This window comes from Triticum aestivum, chromosome 2D, assembly GCF_018294505.1.
Source record: "Triticum aestivum cultivar Chinese Spring chromosome 2D, IWGSC CS RefSeq v2.1, whole genome shotgun sequence".
NCBI classification, from domain to species: domain Eukaryota; kingdom Viridiplantae; phylum Streptophyta; class Magnoliopsida; order Poales; family Poaceae; genus Triticum; species Triticum aestivum.
Genome location: NC_057799.1, coordinates 145,894,088 through 145,916,058, shown reverse-complemented (window position 1 = coordinate 145,916,058; position 21,971 = coordinate 145,894,088). Strand labels below are relative to the sequence as shown.

Genomic DNA, 21,971 nt, shown 5'->3' with positions numbered 1-21,971 from the left:
AGGATTCCTCCTACCTGGGGCGCCCCCTTGGCTGCCTCTCCTCCCCTCCAACATATATATATGAGGGGGGGCACCGCTAGAACACACACAACAATTGTTAGCCGTGTGCGGCGCCCCCTCCACCGTTTACGCCTCCGGTCATATCTTCGTAGTGCTTAGGTGAAGCCCTGCGTGGATCACTTCACCATCACCGTCACCACGCCGTTGTGCTGACGGAACTCTCCCTCGACACTTTGCAGGATCAAGAATTCGAAGGACGTCATCGAGCTGAACGTGTGCAGAACTCGGAGGTGTCGTACGTTCGGTGCTTGATCGGTCGGAACGAGAAGAAGTTCGACTACATCAACCACATTATCAAACGCTTCTGCTTTCGATCTACGAGGGTACGTGGACACACTCTCTCCTTCTCATTGCTATGCATCTCCTAGATAGATCTTGCATGAGCGTAGGAAATTTTTGAAATTGCATGCTACGTTTCCCAACACTATTTTCTCGAGAGAAGACACTAGTGAAATCTACGGCTCCCGGGTTTATCTTTTATCATATTGCTTTCCGATCTATCTTTTGCCGCATTTGTTTTCAGATCTATTATTCCAAAAACCCAAAAATACCTTGCTGCACTTTTTATTTGCATCTTTTATTTCATGTTTTATTCAGATCTATTTATCGAAACTCATACTATTTAATCTATCTTTTTTATCGGAGAGGGATTGACAACCCTCTTACGCGTTGGGTTGCGAGGTTTTGTTCTTTGTGTGCAGGTACCGTTTACATAGTGTTGCTTGGTTCTCCTACTGGTTTGATAACCTTTGTTTCATAACTGAGGGAAATACCTACCGTAGCTGTACTGCATCATCCCTTCCTCTTTGGGGAAATACCGATGCGGATACAAGCAATCGTTGCTCATTGACCTGCTCGTGTGGTGCATTGACCCATGCCACGTCAACTTAGGGGCCACCAGCATATGAGGAACATTGCAGAAAAAACCCTCCCGATCTATTCCCCTCTCATTAGTGGTCCTTCAGAAGAAGATGGTAGTCGATCAAGAGGGTAATCCGAGTGAGCTTCCATGACGATGGGCGATTCTCCTCCATCTTATGGTAAGAACAGTAATTTTTTTCGAAGGTATCATCCCGTAGCTCATCTACGTACTCTGCTGGCTTGGAGTCGGTCCAATCCGAATGAAATTGAACAAATAAGAAATGAGACGGAATGGACGAAATTGGAAAAACTTGACAATATCAAACTCTTGATTCTTACGCGATGATTGGGTCACTTGTAGAACATCAGTCTAGGGTTTGCACTTGATTTCGACTGAAGCCTAATGGTGGTGCAAATCTTGCAGCAAGAACACACCACCAACGGCAACATACCCGACGAAGGAGGAGCTTGTAGAGGAGGAGAGAGAGAGGGGGGGAGAGGATTTCGATAGGGACTGGGGAATGTGAAGATGGGAGTTTTCAAGGGGCTTTCCGTAGAAAAGAGAAATCACAGTGGCCCCTTAGTCTACGTGGCATGGATCAATGCGCTCATGTGAGCGGGCCAGTGAGCGTTAATGCAAAAAAGGACATCGGGTGAACCACTTACTATAGAATTAGGACCTAAAGGTTCATTTTGAAAGAAGTAGGACTAAAGTGACACTGCCCAGAAACTTTTAGGACCTTCAGTGTATTTTACTCTATTCTAAATATGTTGTACATGGATGGACCAACAGATGTCCCGGATGAGTTGCTAACCCTGCTCCCTTTTTCATGGGTTATGAGCTCTATAACCTTAGTGAGAATAATATTTTCTATTGTCGCCAACACTTTCCTTGTCGGACTACTAGGCACCCATGAATCATTCCAAATTTTGGATGTGTGTCCCATCACCTACATGCCAAACATGTCCTCGTGTATTCATCTATATGCCTACCCAAAGACTGTGCCACATATAGAAGCACCCAATTTTACTCATTGTTGAGAAGACCACCTAAAGCAAAAATACTTGTGTCTTAAAATGGAACGCTAAGAATTGGGTACCCCCAATAGTCGCCAACATTGTCTAGATAATATTGATAGGTTGGAACAATGAACATCTCGGAATCCCATCCTCACTTCCGTGGGATACATATTTCTGCTATGTGAATCGATGCATATCCTTTTGCCTATCTTCATCTCACCACCAGTACTAGGACATAGCTGATGTTATCCCATTGCAAATATGTGTTAGTTATGTTGAAGTGTGACATTGCATAAGAGGTATTGCTTGCACATCTTACATTCTTAAAAAGTTGATCCCCACTACTACCTATTCTCTCAACATGCAAACCGTCCACATCATCATCTATCCACCTCAGCAAATTTCACCCACGTCATTTCATTTCTTCCTTATTTTTTTTCTTCTCCACGTCCACCAACAGTAACAGCCATGCATGTGCCCCTTAAGCAGAATAATAATAATTTTTTAATTAACAAATCTTCCACCTCATCCAAATATAAACCAACAAATCTTGGGAGATAGACAGCCATCCTAAACACCGAAGCGACCCAACGTTTACTCTTCGTAACAAACGAGGCAGCCCACAATAACTAGAAGAGGAGCCTAGATCCCAACGATGCATCTTCCGTTGAGTTGCAGCCACGACAACTGACTGAGCTCCGGCAGGAGCGACCTCGACGCCAAGATGGGTATGGATGATGCGCCACCACGCAACACATGGACGGAGCCACCGCAAGCCTACGGCGTGGTGTAGTTGGCGCCCGCATGGGCTTCGCTCGGTCGGCCACCTCCGACCGTCCGTATGGACTTCACCCGGTTGGCTGCCATCCACACCCCAGTCCGCTTCGTCATTGCACCGTCGCACACTTCACTCCTGCATGGGCTTCGCTCTGCCGGCCACCTCCGACTGTTCGTACGGACCTCACCCGGTCATGCTGCCTGCACACCCCTGTCCGTGTCATCGCGGCACCAGCAAGGTACCGCCGCACGCCTACAGCGCGGCGTTGGCACCCGCATGGGATTCGCTGGACCGGCCACCTCCGACCGTCCGTACTGACTTCACCTGGTCTCGCTGCCCTCGACACCCAAGTCTGTGCCATCGCGGGGACCAAATCACTGTTTTGACCTCTTTGAGAAAGTTAATCACGATTTGACCTACTCTGCAAATATTTTTGAATCTAACCTTTTTGCACCACGCCTGTTAAAGTGGCGCTATTCTCCACTATATAGCGCCGCGGCTCCTAGCGCCATGCTGTCGCCAGCGTGGCACTGCCGAGCCGAGGGCCAGGTAGGCGCTATGAAATGCAGTTCCAATAGTGCCTGTGATCAGGGCGCTATGCCCCGTTGTCTCAACTAGCCGCAACCAGCGCTTACGTACATGCACACTAGATGCCAGATCGACCGGTTGATCTGGTTTGCATTTGTATGTATGACTACCGACGATAGTTAACTAGTGTACTGTTCTCGATGGTCCAGGCTAGCCCCGTACCTCGTGAGAGCTAGCCACGTAGTTATATATAGCTACTACGTACCTCATGAATATACTCTCGACAGGATTAATTACTAGTTTACAACCAGGTTTAATGAGGAGCACACAACCGTGTAACTACCGGCGCGGCCTAAGAGCATCTCCAGCCGATCCCGAAAATCGGGCCCGATTTACGGGACGAAAGCGATTTTGCCGTTAGATCTCGTATATTCGCCTGTTCTAAATATTTTTTAGGGTTCCTGCAAACCCCAATCCATTTTCGCTATATCTACGGGAATTGTTTTGTTTTTGCTGGATTCCCTTTCCTCTACGCGCAAACTAAGTTCCGCTCGCTTCAGTTCCCGCCTCCTGCGTCGTCGCCGCCTGAAATCTCACTTCCGACCTCGCGGTCTGGCCTCGCGGCGCCGGCGCCGGCGCCCGCTGGATGGAGTACCGGCAGCCGCCGTTCGGCATGCGCCGCCGCCACCTCCAATGTCGCTGCTATGTCCGCCCGCGCCTCCCGCAGCCATTCATACCGCCGCCGCCAAAACTCCTTCCGCCGCCGCCATGAGGAGGAAGCAACAGGGGAACCACCTCGTCCAAGGGGGCGCAGCCGGCACGACACCTCCCTCTTTCGGCCTCGCTCCAGTTCCTCCTGTCAAGGCCACGGACGGGAGAAGGAAGACCACCTCCACCGGGTCGGCCGGTGCTCGGGCGAAGACCCCGAGGAAGAAGGCGTTCGCGTCAAGAGGCCAGACTCCTCCGCCTCCGGCCGGCCACGGCCTCCCCGTTCACGGCGACTCCACCGGTCATGCCTACCACGTGTTTGATGAATTGACGGGAGGAGGAAGACCACCTCCATTGGAGCAAACACTGTTGCAAAGCCGAAGCCTGATGACACATGTCCACCATAAGGATATGCCACCGCCGTTGCATCGTCCTTACTTGAACAGAACAAGGAAGAAACCAGTTTTCAAATCCAATCTCAACGTCGTTCGCCTCGTCGAGGAAGGATCGGAAGATTTTTTATTCGACGTTGCCATCGCCATTGCCGAAGTCAAAGACGACGAACATCCCAAAACCCTAAGCTACTAATGCCTAAAATGATCCACACACGTGGATACGGCGACCCCCTCATCACCGACAAGCGAGGTCGTCGGTGGAGAGGAGCCGCCCTGCCGGCTGGAGGCGGGATCGCCTTTCTTTCTTCTCCGAAGAAAGCAATAAACAATTTGTTTCCTTTTTCTTTAGTTAATAATATTGTCCACTCGTTCGTATATACATCAAACAAACACCGTCACAGCCTCGCTGTCATGTACATATGCATATATTGATTTTTTTGGGTGATAATATGCATATATTGATATGTATGTACACTCCAAATATACACATACTGCATTGTGCAATACATATGCATGGTGGCCGTGCCGTGCATGCATGCACGCACACGCAGATCTAAATCCGAACAACCACGTACTAAACTCAGGCGTGCAACTGGGCATAGCGCCCCGGTCACAGGCGCTGTTTGAGCTGCATATATAGCGCCCCTGTCGGAGGCGCTATGGTACCTAGCCCTGGGCCCCACCGTGACACGTTGGCAACTGCATGGCGCCGTGAATTGTGGCGCTATATAGTGGAGCATAGCGCCCTTCTGGCAGGCCCGATGCAAAAAGGTCAGATTCGAAAATATTTGTAAACCAGGGTCAAATCGTGATTAACTTTCTCAATAAGGTCAAAACAGTGATTTTGGCCCCATCGCGGTACCAGCGAGAACTCCTCCTGCTGGTGGAGCCCCACAACCCTCCTGCCTTTGCTCCGTCATGGAGCGCGGTCAGTCGGTCAGCGTGGCCTGCGATGTGAGCGGAAGAAAAGGGCTCTTTGCAGTAAGGATACCTAATTTCTCTTATGTTGTCTCAACATCTAGAGCCGGAAGCTTGTGGGATTTCATTTCAATTGGCAAGCTGAACTTCTATCATTGGCTTCACTGTTCCTGTCTGCAAGGTAAACGGTTTTCCTTCATGATTATCAAATCTGAAGGCCAGTGCTATTATTGATATATACACTACTTGACCATGAATCAATAGCCAATTAGACATCACACCTTAGAATTGGACGATTTGCCCCAGTGCATTTCACTCATATCTGTGCATCGGGTTTTGTTTACAGATTCTTGATATATATACTTACAGGAGCAGTCCATCGGTCCATCTCTTTCTGTTTGTTATCTGTCGATCTTCCATTATTGTGTTAATTAAAGAGGCATAATGGATGAAGTGGAAGGTTAATTCATGTATAGGAAGCTCAAGTGATTTAAGCTATTTCCTCATAAGAACTACTTCAATGCTAAATTACCTTCAGCGTTTCAGAGTTCTCTCTTAAAGGTATAACATTCCAAACCATTTTCTGATTTCAGATTAACAATGCTATATGTTCATTCCCTATTGTTGTGACCTCCATGGTTATCATTGCGACATAATTCTAGCAAATAATCATCGGTTATCTATGGTTCTCTGGCTGTAAATGGTTCAATATCAATTCAGCGAGTTTTTTCTATATTCATATGTAAATTTCTGTCCAATATATGCAATTTTCATTTTTCTATCCGTGCAGACTCATGAGATTATTCAATTTTTCTTAATGTGATTGTCGATTTGCCCACCGAGTAAAGTGGGTGCTCTAATCTTCCTCTTTTCTAGATCTGACATCTCTTAGTAATGTTCCCTTTCTACTGCTGCCAAAGTGGGACATTTCTTAATGAAATCTTTAACTCTATGACCACGTCTGTTTTTATTTTTTACTCATGTTCTTGACATTTTTTCTGCTCTTTCGCTGTCGTTCGGCGAGTAACAGTTTATTTACTCTGTCATGGCAGCATTTTATATTCGTCTACATAGAGAATAAATATAGAATGCAATGGTGGGCTGAATTCTTACACCACTATGCTAGGTGACGCACTTGTCCTTTTTCCCCATCTCATGATGTCATGTGATCCATATTTTTGTAGGAAATAATAATCCATGTATTGCTCAATGATACAATTGTGAACCTTCTTATTGTTAATTATGAACTTTCTTCACTAACATCTATTTGACATTGAAATTCCCATTCTGGGTGTGGTATATAGCATCTTGATAACGTATTTGCAAACTTTGGTTGATGGAGAATTCAGGTTGTTCACCCGTACAAGTAAAGAATAATCCAGGAAACCAGGGACAGGAAATCCATTTGCTTTGCTACATGGTTATGTTGTGGTGGAGTTTATTCTTTCCACCAACTCGAAACTTAATTCCATGTTATCGAAAGAGTGCCCTAATCATGAAAATTGCGACTTACTATAATCATGAAATCATCATTGTTAATTCAACCATAGTCTCCCGCAGCAACGCGCGGGGAATTGTCTAGTTTTAATAGAACTCGCCTTTTTTCTCAAAAGACAAATTCTTTTCCTTCCATCCATTAAGTCTTCTTATTACTTTTTCCACTAGATGTTGAGCGCAATGTACTTATCCGTGATTTCTTCAAACATGATATTCAAAGCAACACATACATCCACTCTTGCCTCAATTGATGTGCACGGACCGAAGAAAAGTATCATAGTTTGCATCGCTCGACAGCTGTCTTGATGTTGAACAACCAAACAGAACAAAAAATTATAACCACACTGACATGAATTAGAGCAACTCCAACGGGGGCCGACCCAAACGGACGGCGCATTTGTCCGTTTTTTATTCGTTCGGGTCGGCCGCCCGCCCGGCATCCGTCCAGTTTTGCATTTGGGTCGGCAGTGCGCCCAACGCGCCGACCATTTCATGTCCGCACTCAACTTTTTTTTAAAAGGCCCGCGGCCGATCATGCCAGCGGCCATGTCTCTCTCATGCCGGCACCATGCCAGTGCCGGCATACAATGCCGGCTTCAGAAAATATCACCACAGTTCATGCTGGCGCACTCGCCAGCCGGCCGGCACACGTGCCAGCACACAAAAAAGGGTGGGACTTGAGTTCGACCACGCCATCGCGGCTTCCGTGGTCATGCCAGCACACCTGCCGGCATACAAAGACTCCACTTCGATGTCGCACTCGTCCTTTTCCTCTAGCCCGTAGTCGTCTGGGAACTCGTGGTCGAGTGGGAAGCTGTCCAGGTCGATGCCGACCTGATCACGCATGAAGGCCGCCTGATCGGGATCATAACCAGCGGCCGGCGTGAACGCCCCGCGGCCATCCTGGTTTTGTGTTTCGTCGGGATCGTAGCCAGCGGTCGGCGCCCCGCCCTCGAAGATGAGGTTCTGCATGTAGTCCTCGTCGACGGCGGACGGCATTCCCTCGAATAGGTCGCGGGCGTCCGGGAGCCGCCGGCCGGCGTCTGCCATGTGCGTTTCCTCGCGCCGCCGGATGACGAGCCACCGGCCACCGGGGTGGCGTTGAGGTCGATGGGCACGGGCGTGGAAGGCGCGACCACGCTCACGTCGGGCGAGCACTCCCCGGAGGCGGGAGGCTTGCGGGTAGACGTGGAAGCCGGGCATCGGGTTGCAAGCCGACGCGCGGGGCGAGTCGGGCAGCACCATCCGAGGAAACGCCGATGATCCGGTGCTGGCTGCGGCGACGGCGGGGTTGAGGAGGCTGTGCTGGCTAGGGTTTAGCCCTAGCATGTAGAGCGCCTCCCTCGTTAAGGCGGCGACGCGGGCGGTGGTGTCCTCCTGCTGCGCAGCGGCCGCGACGGCCTCATCCCTCGCGTCCGTGGCGTGCCTCCGGTCCTTCCTCTTGGCCGACTCCCTTGCCCTTTGTGCGGGCGTCAACGGCTTCTTTGGCTTGCCCGCGGCGGCGGTCTTGCGCGGGGCACGAGGCTTGCCTTTCCCAAAGGGGGCGGCGGCGCCGGACGAGGCGAGGGAGGCGAGGCCAGCGGCGGCGTCGAGGTCGATGGCGTCGTCCATGGCGGGTGTGGGGCAGGAGCGCGCGGGCGAGAGGGTTTTTGGGGGAAATGGTGGTGGCTGCCAGCGACCAGCAGGCACAGGGAGAGGAGTGGGTGCGCGCGCGCGTCCGTCTCATGTCCGCGTCGACGCAAATCCGGCTCAAAAAAGGGGCCGGGAATGGGTTGCCCGTGGATGAAAAGCGGACGCGCGTCCGTTTGGGTCGGCGCGTTGGGCCGCTTTTTGTGTTCGCGCCGACCCAAACGGACACCAGCGGACGAAATGGGTCGTCCCATTGAAGTTGCTCTTAGTGACTAAAGAGATTTATATTCTCTGCACAACCATGTAACAAAAATTATGGCATGCTTTTGTAGGAGTTGTGTTAAGAGGCCAAAATAACCATATACCGTGCAATACGTACTACCATAGAGTAAAAGACACAATTTTTGTATCGTGACATAAGATTGCCTGGCAGTAGAAAAAATTTGTTCCCTTGCAAGTGGCGTTTAGATTAGTTTTATCCGGTAAAAATTGATACCATGACATAAATACCATACGAATTTTGGTGTATGAATTGGGAACATGTATCTTATGTAACCTATAGGTGTGTTGAATGATGCGTCGGCTAAGTAGTTACTAGCATTTTTGCAAACCAACTTGTGGTTGGATGGTTAGAGGGACTATGGTATCCCAGCCCACTAGGGTTCAAGTCCTGGTGTTCGCATTTATTTCTGGATTTATTTCAGCATTTCCGGCGATGCGCATTCAGTGGGAGTAGACGTTCCCGTCGACGACGAGGTGCCTACGTTAACTTCGTAAATTTCAAGATGATATGCTAGTTCAGTCTTTCGGAGGTGGTCATAGGGGTAGAGTGTGCGTGTCTGCGTTCATAGGGGTGAGCGTATGCACATGTATATGAGCGCATGCGTCCGTACTGTGTTAGAAAAAGTAGTTAGTACTTTGCACTTCATCTATACAGAGTTCTTTGCTTCAACTTTTTTCCGAAAGTTCAAAGACGAAAATAATTTTTTCATCTGCTATGAGTTGCTCCTACGGTGTAGCAATGTAGACGATGTTACTCATTGAATTCCATGGGGTCCATGCTAGGATCACCCATGCAGGGAGGGAAAAAGGGCCATAATGATGTGAAATGCACACATGGCATTAAAATTATTGCATTATCATATTTGATTGATGACGGCTGGCATAGACGCGTTTATAATCTTAAATTCAATTATTAGCTTATCATCTAGTATTTGTATATGCAGCAATACATAAGTGGATAGCCGAGCTCGTTTAAATAGACAAGATTCAAATACGTTTGTACTGATTTGCATAAAAATTTTGGATTGGATTTTAAAGCATACCGCGTGCGGCTCACCTAGGCGAAAAGTTCGGCAAGATCACGGAGTCCAAAGTTGATCACCCAATTTTCTGCAGGCCTGGAAAGAGAAAAAAGCGGAGGAGAAAACGAGGCAGCGAGGAGCGGACGGGGCAAAGAAGCGTCGAGAAACGCCCTACCACCCCCCGGGCCCCAACCGACCCCCCGCATCGTCCGTACCGGTGGACAGAGCCATAGAGGGATCTCCGATCTCGGCCCTCCTGGCCAACACCGCCCCGCGCGACGAGTCCATCGCGAGCCCGGCATCCTCTCGACGGCAAAACCTAGCCTTCCCGCCGCGTCCCGTCGGATCGCGTCCGTCCCCTAGCGGAGGAGGAGGCGGGCGCCCTAGGAGGGGCATCGCGAGGTAGTCGTGGCGCTGTTCCGCGGCTGCTTCTCGTTCGGGTCGGCCGGGCGTAGAAGGCCCGCGGCCTCGCCCTTGCCCTCGCCGCCGCGCGCGACCGCCGCATCGGCATCGGACGACGGCGCCAAGATGAAGGGCCTCTTCAAGTCGAAGCCGCGGACGCCGGCCGACGTCGTGCGGCAGACGCGCGAGCTCCTCATCTACGTCGACCTCCACGCCGGCTCGCGCGGCGCCGACCCCAAGCGAGAGGAGGAGAAGGTGAGATCGAATCCGGCCGGTCTTCCTGTTTCTATCCCCCGTCCCTGTCCACCGATTTCGCTCGGATCGGGCAGGAGAGTGGAATTTTTTTATCCCTTGCTTGGTTTGGCCTGATTTGTGCCTCCGCACTCTTATTTCTATGAGCGTTACAGCGGGTGGAACGTTGCTGCTTGTGTGAGCGCTATGTATTATCGTCGCTGCTCAATTTGCTGCTATTTAGGCCGTTGTAGGAATTAACTAGCTTACTTCATTGTAATCTATGATGATTACATGACTGTAGCATATAAAAAGGGGCTGCAGGAAGATACGTTTTTTGGTATCGGATCATAACTAAGTTACTTAATTATGATAATGTTGCAGATGGGCCATGTGTTAGATGGTAGGAGTTTACTCGTCATTCACAAATTCAATGTATGCTTACAATTTTGGTATATGAGCTGCAAGTCAATTATGATAATATTTTAGACGGGACATGTGATAGATGGTAGGCGGTTTACTCGTCATCCATAAATTCAATGTATGCTTACAATTTTGGTATATGAGCTTTAAGTCAATTACGATAATGTTGCAGATGGGCATGTGATAGATTATCAATGGCTTGCTTGCCATCATAAATTCATAATTCGATGTACGCTTCTTGTTAGCATACATTCGACGTAGGAAGCAGGATTGTGCAGCAAGAGTGAACGCCAAGCTTCTAAATTAGGACCCTCTTATCTGGCGGCTGTTCGCTCAGAGGGGTGGCATTTGCGAACATTTTGATGACATTTTTAGTTGGTCCGGCTTGGCAGTTTCTTCAGAACAGCAGGGTATTTTCTGGAATGAAAGCTCAAAACTGCCATCCTCCCAGAAAATGCCATGTTGTTCTGAAGAAACTGCCACCCTCGATACAACTAAAACTGCCACGAAAAAGTTTGAAATGCCATGCTCTCCTGGCGAACGGTCGCCAGTTGGCTTTTCCGCTAAATTATGGGTCATGTAGTGGTCATGCCACTCAGCAAGAGCAGGGCGAGCAGAGTGGTCGGAGGCTCTGGTGACTACAAAGATTGACATGGCAGCAGCTCTCTGCATGGCATGGTACAAGGAACCTCCACACGGTGTCGTGGGCATTCATAGGCGCCACATCCCAACAGCAAAGGGGGAGGGATCTAGGAAATGAAGGGCTGCACAGCGATCACAGAATTAAGATTATACTTGGATAGTGAAAGTGGGATCAGTGGTGGCACATAGATCGGAGGTCAGAAAGAAGTCATGGAGACAGAGGCTAGAGCCAGTTCTGTTTCATCAACTGTCTCCCTCCACACAGCTTCCCTTCTATGCTGTTGTAGCTGATGTACATGGGCCGCAAGCTAGCTCTTGAGCCCAATTGCTGCGAAACCGTGCAGCCCAACATACATGACCCCATGCCCGTGAGACTTCTCTAGTGAGTTGCTGACCGTGTGCACATATTAGGGCAAACTATGAAATTATTGATCTGCAATAACTAAACTATCTCAACTTAAGTAATTCTCCTTCGGGTCAGCATCACGGAGGAATAATTACAAAGGCGTAACAACCCTGAACTATGTCTGAACTGGTTTATTATGCTCTGCATTACAGATTGCTATATGTGGCCTGCGAAGCCGCATATGGTAACTCAGCATAAAAATCTATACTTGAGCAATGAATGTCTTCTTAGAGTAATATTAGTGATAGCCTTTTAAAGATACTATTTTGAATATGGTGTTGGCACATGGCCATTTGATTGCTCTGATTTTATGCATTAACGCGGAATTTTGGTCTTTTTCTCAAATTGTTCTGACAATAATACTTCTCGACTCAAATGATATGTTCCTGTATACTAACTGCAGCTTACATTATGTTTACGCAGATGGCAGAATTAAGCAAAAATATAAGGGATTTGAAGTGTATTCTGTATGGCAACGGCGAACATGAGCCTGTCACTGAAGCTTGCGTGCAATTGACCCAAGAATTCTTCAGAGAGAACACTTTACGATTATTAATTATGTGTGTTCCGAAAGTAAACCTGGAGGTATTTAACTTGATTTGTATTTGTAGATCATGACAAGACTATATAAATATTTTATTCAATTGATACCTTATCGTTATTATTTGGATGTCTAAATCTCATAGATAACATTTATTTGCACTTTGGATTGTTGCAGACAAGGAAAGATTCTACTCAAGTTGTTGCAAATTTGCAACGACAGCAAGTCAACTCAAGGATACTTGCGTCTGAATACCTTGAGGCAAATAAAGATCTTTTGGACACCTTAATTTCTGGGTAAGTCCTAAGTAAATAAAGTTACACAGCGGTGCTTCTTTTAAAAGAATGTTTTCTTTTTTGAATCTTGATTTTTTATCTTTCTATTTTTTTTTATTTTGTGCTGTTGCTGCTGCTTGGGCGCTCGCATTGACCTCCATGGCTCCATGTGACTGAAAGCTGCGTGCTTCTGTGCTCCATATATCACACTTTTAACTTAATAAACCTGGATGACCAAATGAAGACGCATAATATTGTTTCCTTTAAATTTGAATTTATACCATTGGATGCGTGTATTCTTCTGGTATTTATGAAATATATATTTATTACTAAATATAATTTGGCGAATGTTTATGCCCCCCTTAGTTCTTTTGTGGCTTGTGTCACATGATTGGAGTCAGTAACTGACATTCATGGCCATCTCCCAGCAACATTTCTGGGATGTTTGTCGAAGTTTGATCTAGTTTGAATTCCTTTTGATTATGAAATGAACATTTAGTGGGTACTTGATTCATGTTCTATTTTCATGTATCATGCTGCATTTTTGTGTCTTTATATTTTTGAGACATAAAATTTGGCAATACATTTGCGAAGTAAGTCATCTGTATACCATGACAATATATCAAATGTGGCCAGTTTTGTGAAGTTGCATTGGCTATATTGTTATTGTTTCCAACTATTTTTTCTGTTTTGTTAATAACTTTTGTAATACTGTTGTGATTCATTTGTTTCTTGACCTCACAGGTACGAGGATACGGAGGTTGCTTTACATTATGGTGCAATGTTGAGGGAATGTATTCGCCATCAGAGTATTGCAAGGTGCCATTACTGGATTGCTTTGCTGACATAATTGTATTGCATTTAGTCGTTGCGTCAAGCATAAACAAATTTATGCCACAATGGAACCATCACACATATACCTACCAACCAAGATCCGTAGGATGGAGGCGTCTTTTATGGGAGCAATACAGGATAACCCTAATGTTATCTACACCGGCGGAGCTATGTGCATCTCTGCAGGGACCGTGGCCCCCCAGTCACCAAAAAAGCTTTTAAAAGTTGACCCAACCACTATAAAATTCCTAAGATATTTATAAAGAGGTCGAATATGCATTCCACATTATCCACACGTACCCTTTTTTGTTGGAAAGGGTCACGGAGTACACCAGAGTTACAGCCCATGAATTGAAAACGGAAAATTTGTGTTGCAGACCCCTTTACAGTATACCTGTGGCTGCAAACTTTGAAGGCTGTTTTTGTGTTGGTACTTCATGCACTATATATAAAAAGTTTCAAGTAATATGTGTGTCGACACCATTAGAAAGACAGCAGTGCATATCTAACTCCAAGGTCCTGTTGTGTGATTGGTTCTTGTATGCATGTAAAAGCAGTACCTCGCAGAGATGCCGAGCTTTTGTGTTGTGATTTGGTTGATATTGGAAGTGTTTTTTAAGCTCCATTCTTCTCCAGAATAGTATATGTACTTAACAGAGCTGTATGAATTGCGAGTTGCAGAAATGGTGCTTGATTATCAAAGTATTTGTTCATTGACAGGTATGTTCTAGAGTCTGATCACATGAAGAAGTTCTTTGACTATATTCAAATTCCAAATTTTGACATAGCATCAGATGCTTCTGCAACCTTCAAGGTGACTTACTTTTCCTTTCCTGCTCTTTGCTTCAAATATTGAATTTATGAATTAAACAGAACTTGTGTTTGCTCAGACATTTAACCGCCTTTAAGCATTATTGCTTCTGACATCTTTCTGTTTTTTTGCTATGCCGCATGATAAAATATCAATCTCATTGTTACCACTATTGAAGGGGAGCCTTGGCGCAGTGGTAAAGCTGCTGCCTTGTGACCATGAGGTCACGGGTTCAAGTCCTGGAAACAGCCTCTTGCAGAAATGTAGGGAAAGGCTGCGTACAATAGACCCAAAGTGGTCGGACCCTTCCCCAGACCCTGCGCAAGCGGGAGCTACATGCACTGGGGCTGCCCCATTGTTACCACTATTACTTTGATACGTATTCAAAAAATATATGGAAATTGATCGGGTGCCCAGTGGATGCCGTGCCCTGCACACACGGAGCATTGGATGTGGGTGGATGAACATGAATGGAGATGCATGTAATAAGCATGGCAGACTGTTATCACCAGAAAATAACAGCACAAACTCATACACAATCATTATGACCTGGAAATGGTACACATGTACAGGTCGCATCCACGGAGTTACAGTTCAAATTTGAAATCGTGTGTGTGAGGTATTGGTGCCGTGCTTGGAGGCAGGGGTGCCTCTCTCATCGCTCGCCGATAGAGCGGAAGCACGTACATGCACAGCAGCTACATGCGTATATACTTGCGCACGTGCGTGTGCTACATGTTGAGTCAAGGCATGAGCGCATGTGGCGTACTGGCGTTTGACATGCTGAAGCACACATGACATGCATGTGCATGGGCACAGCACATCTCCATGAGACGTACACATCCATTCACACTCATGTACAAGAGGACGCACATATGCTCCATGGACACACACTGCATCAATACACACGTAAATGTCCATGACACGCGCGCACGTTGGTCCGACGCGGTTTGCATTCTCTGGTCTATGATTTATCCATGGTGGGTCGTTCATGCATGTGTGCAAACAATATAGCTGCGCCACTTGTCTGCGCTTGGCATGCAGTGGGCGCGGAGGTAGTTGTTGTGACCCAACTATCTCTGATGTGGCGGGAGTTTGGCCATTAATGGCCCGATCTGCTGACACCCCACCTAATCGCTCTGGGCATGGTACTAGCAGCGTTACACCATGCCCCCCTGGCACCAGATAAGGTACACTGTTGCTTGCGGTGTGGCACAGTTGGCAGCTGTTGCCGTTTCAAGAAGCCATACTTTTGGAAAAACAGTTAAGCTGGCTTGCTTTATCCACCCAACTTGTATGCTTAGCCCTGCCAAGGATCATACTAGATGACAACTATATCGGCAAGGAATTACTTCACGCGTTCAAAGTTAGGACTAAAATATGGGAACATACATGCTGGCTTGGGTAGTTCTTAATTTTGCATCTGCATTTGTGTTCCTCCTCACATAGTCTGCGTATAGTATTTTGCATTCATTCTCCTCTACTTGGAACAGGAACTTCTGACAAGGCATAAAGCAACGGTGGCGGAATTTCTTTCGAAGAACTATGACTGGGTCAGTACTTTTGCATTATCATTAAACTATGCCATTAACAAACAGAATTGTATCTTACTCTCTCCGTTTCTTAAATATAAGACCTTTTAGAGATTTCAGTACGGACTAATATAAGACCTTTTAGAGATTTCAGTACGGACTACATACGGATGTATATAGACATATTTTAGAGTGCAGATTCACTTATTTTGCTCCGTATGTAGTCCGCATTGGAATCTCTAAAAGGTCTTACATTTAGGAACGGATGGAGTACATTGTACTGCATGCCTTGGTCAGTGGCAAATTGTCAATGAGATTATTTCAGTGTATTTTCCATTAATGAATGGTCATGAACGATATTGTTCTTTATAATGCTCTCTTCACGTCATGGACATTTCGTGGATCATATGCAATTGAATGGCATTTCTCCAGTCCATAAGCTGGCTGGAATAGTAGCTTATTTTGCTATTATGATGCATTTGATGATAAGCTTCTGTTATGCATATGTAATAAATGTTATCATGCGCCATAGTTCGTACATAGTTTCTGCATTCTGTTTTGGTCTCATTTGATTCTTTAGGCCCCTTTTGGGATGTTTGTAGTGTTTCCACTCATAAACATATTACAATTGTAAACTACTTGTCCCAACAAATACCGTTGGATACGACTATAATTTCATTCCTCTTTAAAAATGGTGTTTGGGAATGAAACAACATTGCAGCTTTTCCCCCGATCTCAAAACCTTGCCTCTTTCTGATTGAGAGAACGAGAGAGGGTGTCTCTCTTTCTCCCCAAATGGGCAGTGTGCTGTGCGCCTTGCTGTGCTCATGAGTAACTTGAGACTGATCAGGTGGAGCCTGTCCTTTTCTCAGAAAAAAAATCAGGAGGTCCCTGTTGAAGTGTATGTAGATTGCTTAGTCCTTTCCATCAGTTCGGACTCTTGGTTGCGTTGGCCAGTGCATGAAGCTTAACATGGTATTAGAGCCCAAGGTCTCAAGTTCAGGTCCTGGCTTTCGCAATTTATCAAAAAGTTGCTGCTTCCTCCCTTTGTCCACGTGTTGGACTTCCCGCATCGCACGTGAGAGGGGGTGTTGAAGTGTATATGGAGATTGCCTAGCCCTTTCCATCAGTTCAGACTTTTGGTTGCGTTGGCTAGTGCATGAAGCTTAACATGGTATCAGAGTCCAAGGTCTTGAGTTCAAGTCCTGGCTTTCGCAATTTATTCAAAAATTGCTGCTGTCCCCCTTTGTCCACGTATAGGCCTCTTGAGCCATACCTCTGAGTGTATCCACGTGTTGACTTTCCACGTCACATGTGAGAGGGGGTGTTGAAGTATATATGTAGATTGCCTAGCCCTTTCCGTCAGTTTGGACTCTTGGTTGCGTTGGCTAGTGCATGAAGCTTAACACCCCTGAGCAGTTTATTACTTTATGGGTGTAATCAGAGAAACACTGGTTTTTGTGCTGGTTCAAAACTAGCCATCCAAACACATTTTTATGGGCTTTCCTGTTCCTTTTTTCAGCTCTGTAAATTTACACTGGTATTGGCCTAAATACCTCTTTTCCAAACAGGGCCTTATCCCTTTTCCTTTTTCCTCAGTTCTTTGCAGAATTCAACTCTAGGCTGCTATCATCAAGCAACTACATAACAAAAAGGCAGGCTATCAAGGTATTACTATTTTGTACTCTGTACTCTAATTTTGTACGCTAGTGGTGTTACTGTTTATCATCATTCGAATTAGCTCGTGGTGAACATTCACCAGGAACACCTCAGTTCTTGGACTAAACTGCTGCACAGCAAGATAACTGAAAGTTAAAAATTGTGGTAAAAGTCTGTTCCATTTTTCTGATTCAAAATTGAAACTTACAATTTAAAATATATTGGCTAGAAGAATCCACAACTAACCTAGTAGCAACTAGCAAGATCCCACACACAATCAGCACAGCCCATCCCAGGTTCTACTCCCAGAACAGCAGTAATAAGGCATGTTCAGCCTTGCCAGTTGCCACTGGCATGTTGTGTTTTGTTCATGGTTTTATCAGCTTCTCAAAATTCAATTTCAAACAAACATTTTGTCTGCCATTTTATTGGGATCCACTGGAAACGTCCAAAATTTGATGACATTTTGGCAGAACATTTTCGGTGGGAACAGCCGGAATCACGATACCTACTTACCATTAGGTTTTATTTAGCCGTATTAGTTCATTTTTGATATACCAAAGTCGTCGGACCCTTCCCCGGACCCTGCGCAAGCGGGAGCTACATGCACCGGGCTGCCCTTTTAGTTCATTTTTGATATATCATTATTAGTTTCTTGAGTATCTTGTATACATTTTCTATTGATTAAATTTCCAATTTTAATGTTTTTGTTTTCTGCCAGCTGTTGGGAGACATGCTGCTTGATAGATCAAATTCTGCAGTCATGATGCGATATGTTAGTTCAAAAGATAATCTTATGATTCTGATGAATCTTTTAAGGGTAAGTTTGCTGCATTTATAACCTGTAAAAGTTTCAGCGTGTAACTTATAATGTCATCATCCATGCCAGAAGGAGGTTGCTGTTTAAAGCACATCCTAGCCTGTATTGGCTGATATTAACAAACATCCCCAATCCAACATCTTATCATTGTATCTTTTTCTATACTGTCCTTATGTATCTTTGGATCTGATACATCCAATATACGGCTATGCTGAAGCTGATCTGAATATGCTACGCCTTTGGCATTTATGCATCGAAAGTTACTTTTCAAAGAAATGGTAAAGACTTGTCAGTTTTTCTGTTCGAAGGAATGTATGGAAACAGGTTTCATTATCTTATTTTGATTTTTTTGTGAACTTCTTTGATCTAGTCTCTGAAGGTCTACTGGTACTCGTTTCCTTCCAGTTTTCACTTACTCATAAAGTTCACAATTTTTAACTGGTTAGTCTTTTTTTTTAATTTAAACTTCACAAAATCACCATGTTGTAGGTAGTTCCTTTGACGAGTCAGTCGCCTCTTGTCTTGATATCCAAACTCCAAATAATATTAGCTGGAGTAGGCTAGCATTGGGCTTATAAGTTGGTATCCATTAATTTCAGTGGGATTTCTGCGCCAAACCTAGGGAATATAATTGGTCCTTGCTGGGATATGAGAACTTTTCTCCCCAAGATCTATCATAGAATGTTGCTTATATTTCTGCTGGTTGTGGGTTGCCCTGTGATTCAACGAATGCTGGAACTTCAAAGAATAAAAATATGATGATGTACTTGTTATTGTCACGAACCAAATGTTGTTTTAACGGGAGTCTTTGGTCATATAAAGCTACATTCTGAAAGTACCAGTGTTAACTTAATGATTACTGTTCAGTTGCATGAACTTCATTCAGATGATCATAGTTGAAATGTAGAGCAGCACCTTACTGTGTCGTTGCATGATTATCTGTCAATATTACTGTGTTGTCAATTTGCTTATTATTTTCTCAAAAATTCCAGGACTCGAGCAAAAATATTCAGATAGAATCTTTTCATGTGTTCAAGGTGAGTACTGACATCGTGACAAATCTGGCTCCTGTAAAAATCTATTGTTTGTACTCACTCTGATTATCGCATTGCTACATATTTTCAGCTATTCGCTGCAAATAAAAACAAACCAGCTGAGGTTGTGAACATACTAGTCACAAATCGAAGCAAGCTTCTTCGATTTTTTGCCGGATTCAAAACTGACAAAGGTAGTTGCATGCTGTCTGTACTTATGTCTACACCTGCTTTCTGTGGTTGGTTTTATTTTGAGCTGGTCAGCTTGTATACATTATTACCTCAATTGGAGCTTTCCACTGTAGTCGGCTTACTCTAGGATTTAGTTTTTGCTTGTAACAACTCCCCATGAACTAATAGTGCGTTTACGATTTTCCAGAGGATGAGCAGTTTGAGGCAGACAAGGAGCAGGTGATAAAGGAGATATCAGCACTGTAACTTCCCTGATGTAGCTTGCGGAAGATTACAAGTTAGCCCTTGCTTAAAGTGGCCTCTCGTGGATTACTGTATCTACCGCACCACGAAAGGCTCCACCTTGATGTTTATTAGCGAAGCTGTTTGTGTAATAATAGTCTTCTGTGCATTATTATGTTGGAGTCAAGCGACGGCATGAATCATATAGCTGATGCTACTATGAAGGTGTGATGCTATTTATATAGTGTTGTGGATGGTCCAAATTTGGGACGGGTGTTTCACCTTCTGTTTTGGGATCCCTAACCTTATTTTAGGACACCTGGATCCTTTCAAGGACATTTCTTTTACATGAGAAGCGTATACTGGAGGCCCGATCCCGCCCGATTAGTCATGAACATAGGTGTATTGTGTGTCTGCTACCATCTTGATCCACCGGTCCCATCCCTGCAGCTGGTCATAGAACATCGACAATTGACGTGTCAGGTAGGGGCTGTTTGATCAGATCGAGATGGCTTCCTAACCTAGACGGTCCGTGGCTTCGGGCAAGGTGGAGGGGTGGGTTTCAGCCACCTCCTCTGATACGTGCCAGGCCGGTTTGGGAGCCTCGACTTCAGGCCAACTTCAAGGCCGCGTCCCTTTAGAAACAAATCGCGGCTCAACACGCGGAAGCAAACAGAGACTTAACGCATCCACTTTCCCTTCCTTTCCCAAAAATCCTGCCGCGCTCTCCCTTCCTTCCCTCGTCCATGGCTGGCGCCTCAAAGAAACCCGTCGACCAAGCCACCGCCGCTGTCCGCCCCGCGACGAAGAAGAGGAAGAAAGAGCTGTTGGAACTCACGCCGGTGTAGGCTGCACGACTATTGAATCGGCCAAGAGGAGGGCCCGACGGATCGTTGCGGCGGAGAAGAAAGCCGCTGCCGACTACGCCGCCAAGGCCGCGGCCGCGCAGCACACAAGGCCACCGTCGACCAGAACGAGGCCAACCTCGCCAAGGTCATGCGGCCGTGACGATCGCAGGCCCTTGTCATGCTAGGGTTGTGCCGACTCGGGCCGACCATTCTCTCCGCTGTCGCCATGGCCGCGGTGAGCACATGCTCGTCGACCGCTCACCCTATGTAGTACCAGTCGCCGAACTCCTTCGTAACACTAGGGATGCCCGGTTTTCATGCGCTGCGACAGCATGCTCAGACGCGATTCTCCGCGTCGCCGGACGGTAGCGTGATCGCGCCAACCATCCCCGCCAACCCGGCCGTCATCGACCTCAACGTCATGCTCGGGTATAGTGGTGCTGTCCAGTCGACCGGCGAGATGCAAAGGAAGTAGCCTCGATCGATCCCTACGACCAACCTCCCCGGCGCCTGCAACCTGTTCTACGAAATGCCAATCCTGACGTTGGCGTCCGACGATCCTGACTACAATGCGTTCATGGAGAACGTCATCTACGAGGGTCATGGACAGGCCTTCCACCCCGACGGCCAAGGGCAAGGCTTCTATCTTGAGGAGACCTAAAGCCTAGACGGACACGACCAAGATGGTGCCGACCACTACGGTGTCTTCCACGAAGAAGAAGAGGCCGACGACCATGGCAATTCATGGCATGAAGATGGGGACATGTATTGCGAAGATGAGGAAGAAGAGCTCGACATTGTGGAGGAGGCATTGTTTATCGATGAGCTCACCCAAAGAGCTGAGGCACAAAGGAGGAAGCAAAGCATTCGCAAGGGATCATACACCAAAGTAGAGGACACGTTGATTTGCGAGAGTTGGATGGAGATAGGCCAAGATCCCAAGACCGGTGCCGAGCAAAAGGATCTGTTTTTTGGACAAGAGTGCATACAACCTTTCATGAACAGAGGAAGTTGCCACCCTACAAGTTTGCGAGCACCCGTGGCATTAACTCAATCCAAAAGAGATGGGGGTTCATTCAACAAGAATGCAACAAGTATTGTGCCACACTTGAGAGCGCTGAAACCCATCCCATGAGTGGCCTAGGCGTGGGTGACTTAGTATGACCTCTCCTATTGGCATTGCTATACCATGTTCATGTTGTTGCATCTTGTGTCCTTCGCTATTACATTTGTGGCCTTCTCTTTGATTGTTTAGGAATTTCAATCTCTGGAAGCATTCGAGGCTCAGACAAGAACAAGCCATTCATTCTCACCCATTGTTGGTCGCTCATTAAAGATTGTCCCAAGTTTAAAGACCAATATACCGCTCTAAAGAAGAAAGGAAGGCCGAAGGCTGTGTTT

The 21,971-nt window shown here is 46.3% G+C and overlaps 1 protein-coding gene across 1 annotated transcript; it reads left to right on the top strand.

The window, feature by feature from the left end:
* Positions 1-9,875: 9,875 nt before the first annotated feature.
* On the top strand, positions 9,876-19,985 carry LOC123052263 (putative MO25-like protein At5g47540). Its single transcript, XM_044475388.1, has 11 exons — positions 9,876-10,355; positions 12,226-12,387; positions 12,521-12,639; positions 13,363-13,437; positions 14,173-14,266; positions 15,757-15,816; positions 17,395-17,463; positions 18,176-18,274; positions 19,267-19,311; positions 19,400-19,502; positions 19,688-19,985. Exons 1-11 carry the CDS (start codon positions 10,227-10,229, stop codon positions 19,744-19,746), a joined length of 1,014 nt encoding a protein of 337 aa, XP_044331323.1. The 5' UTR covers positions 9,876-10,226; the 3' UTR covers positions 19,747-19,985.
* The last annotated feature ends 1,986 nt before the right edge of the window (positions 19,986-21,971 follow it).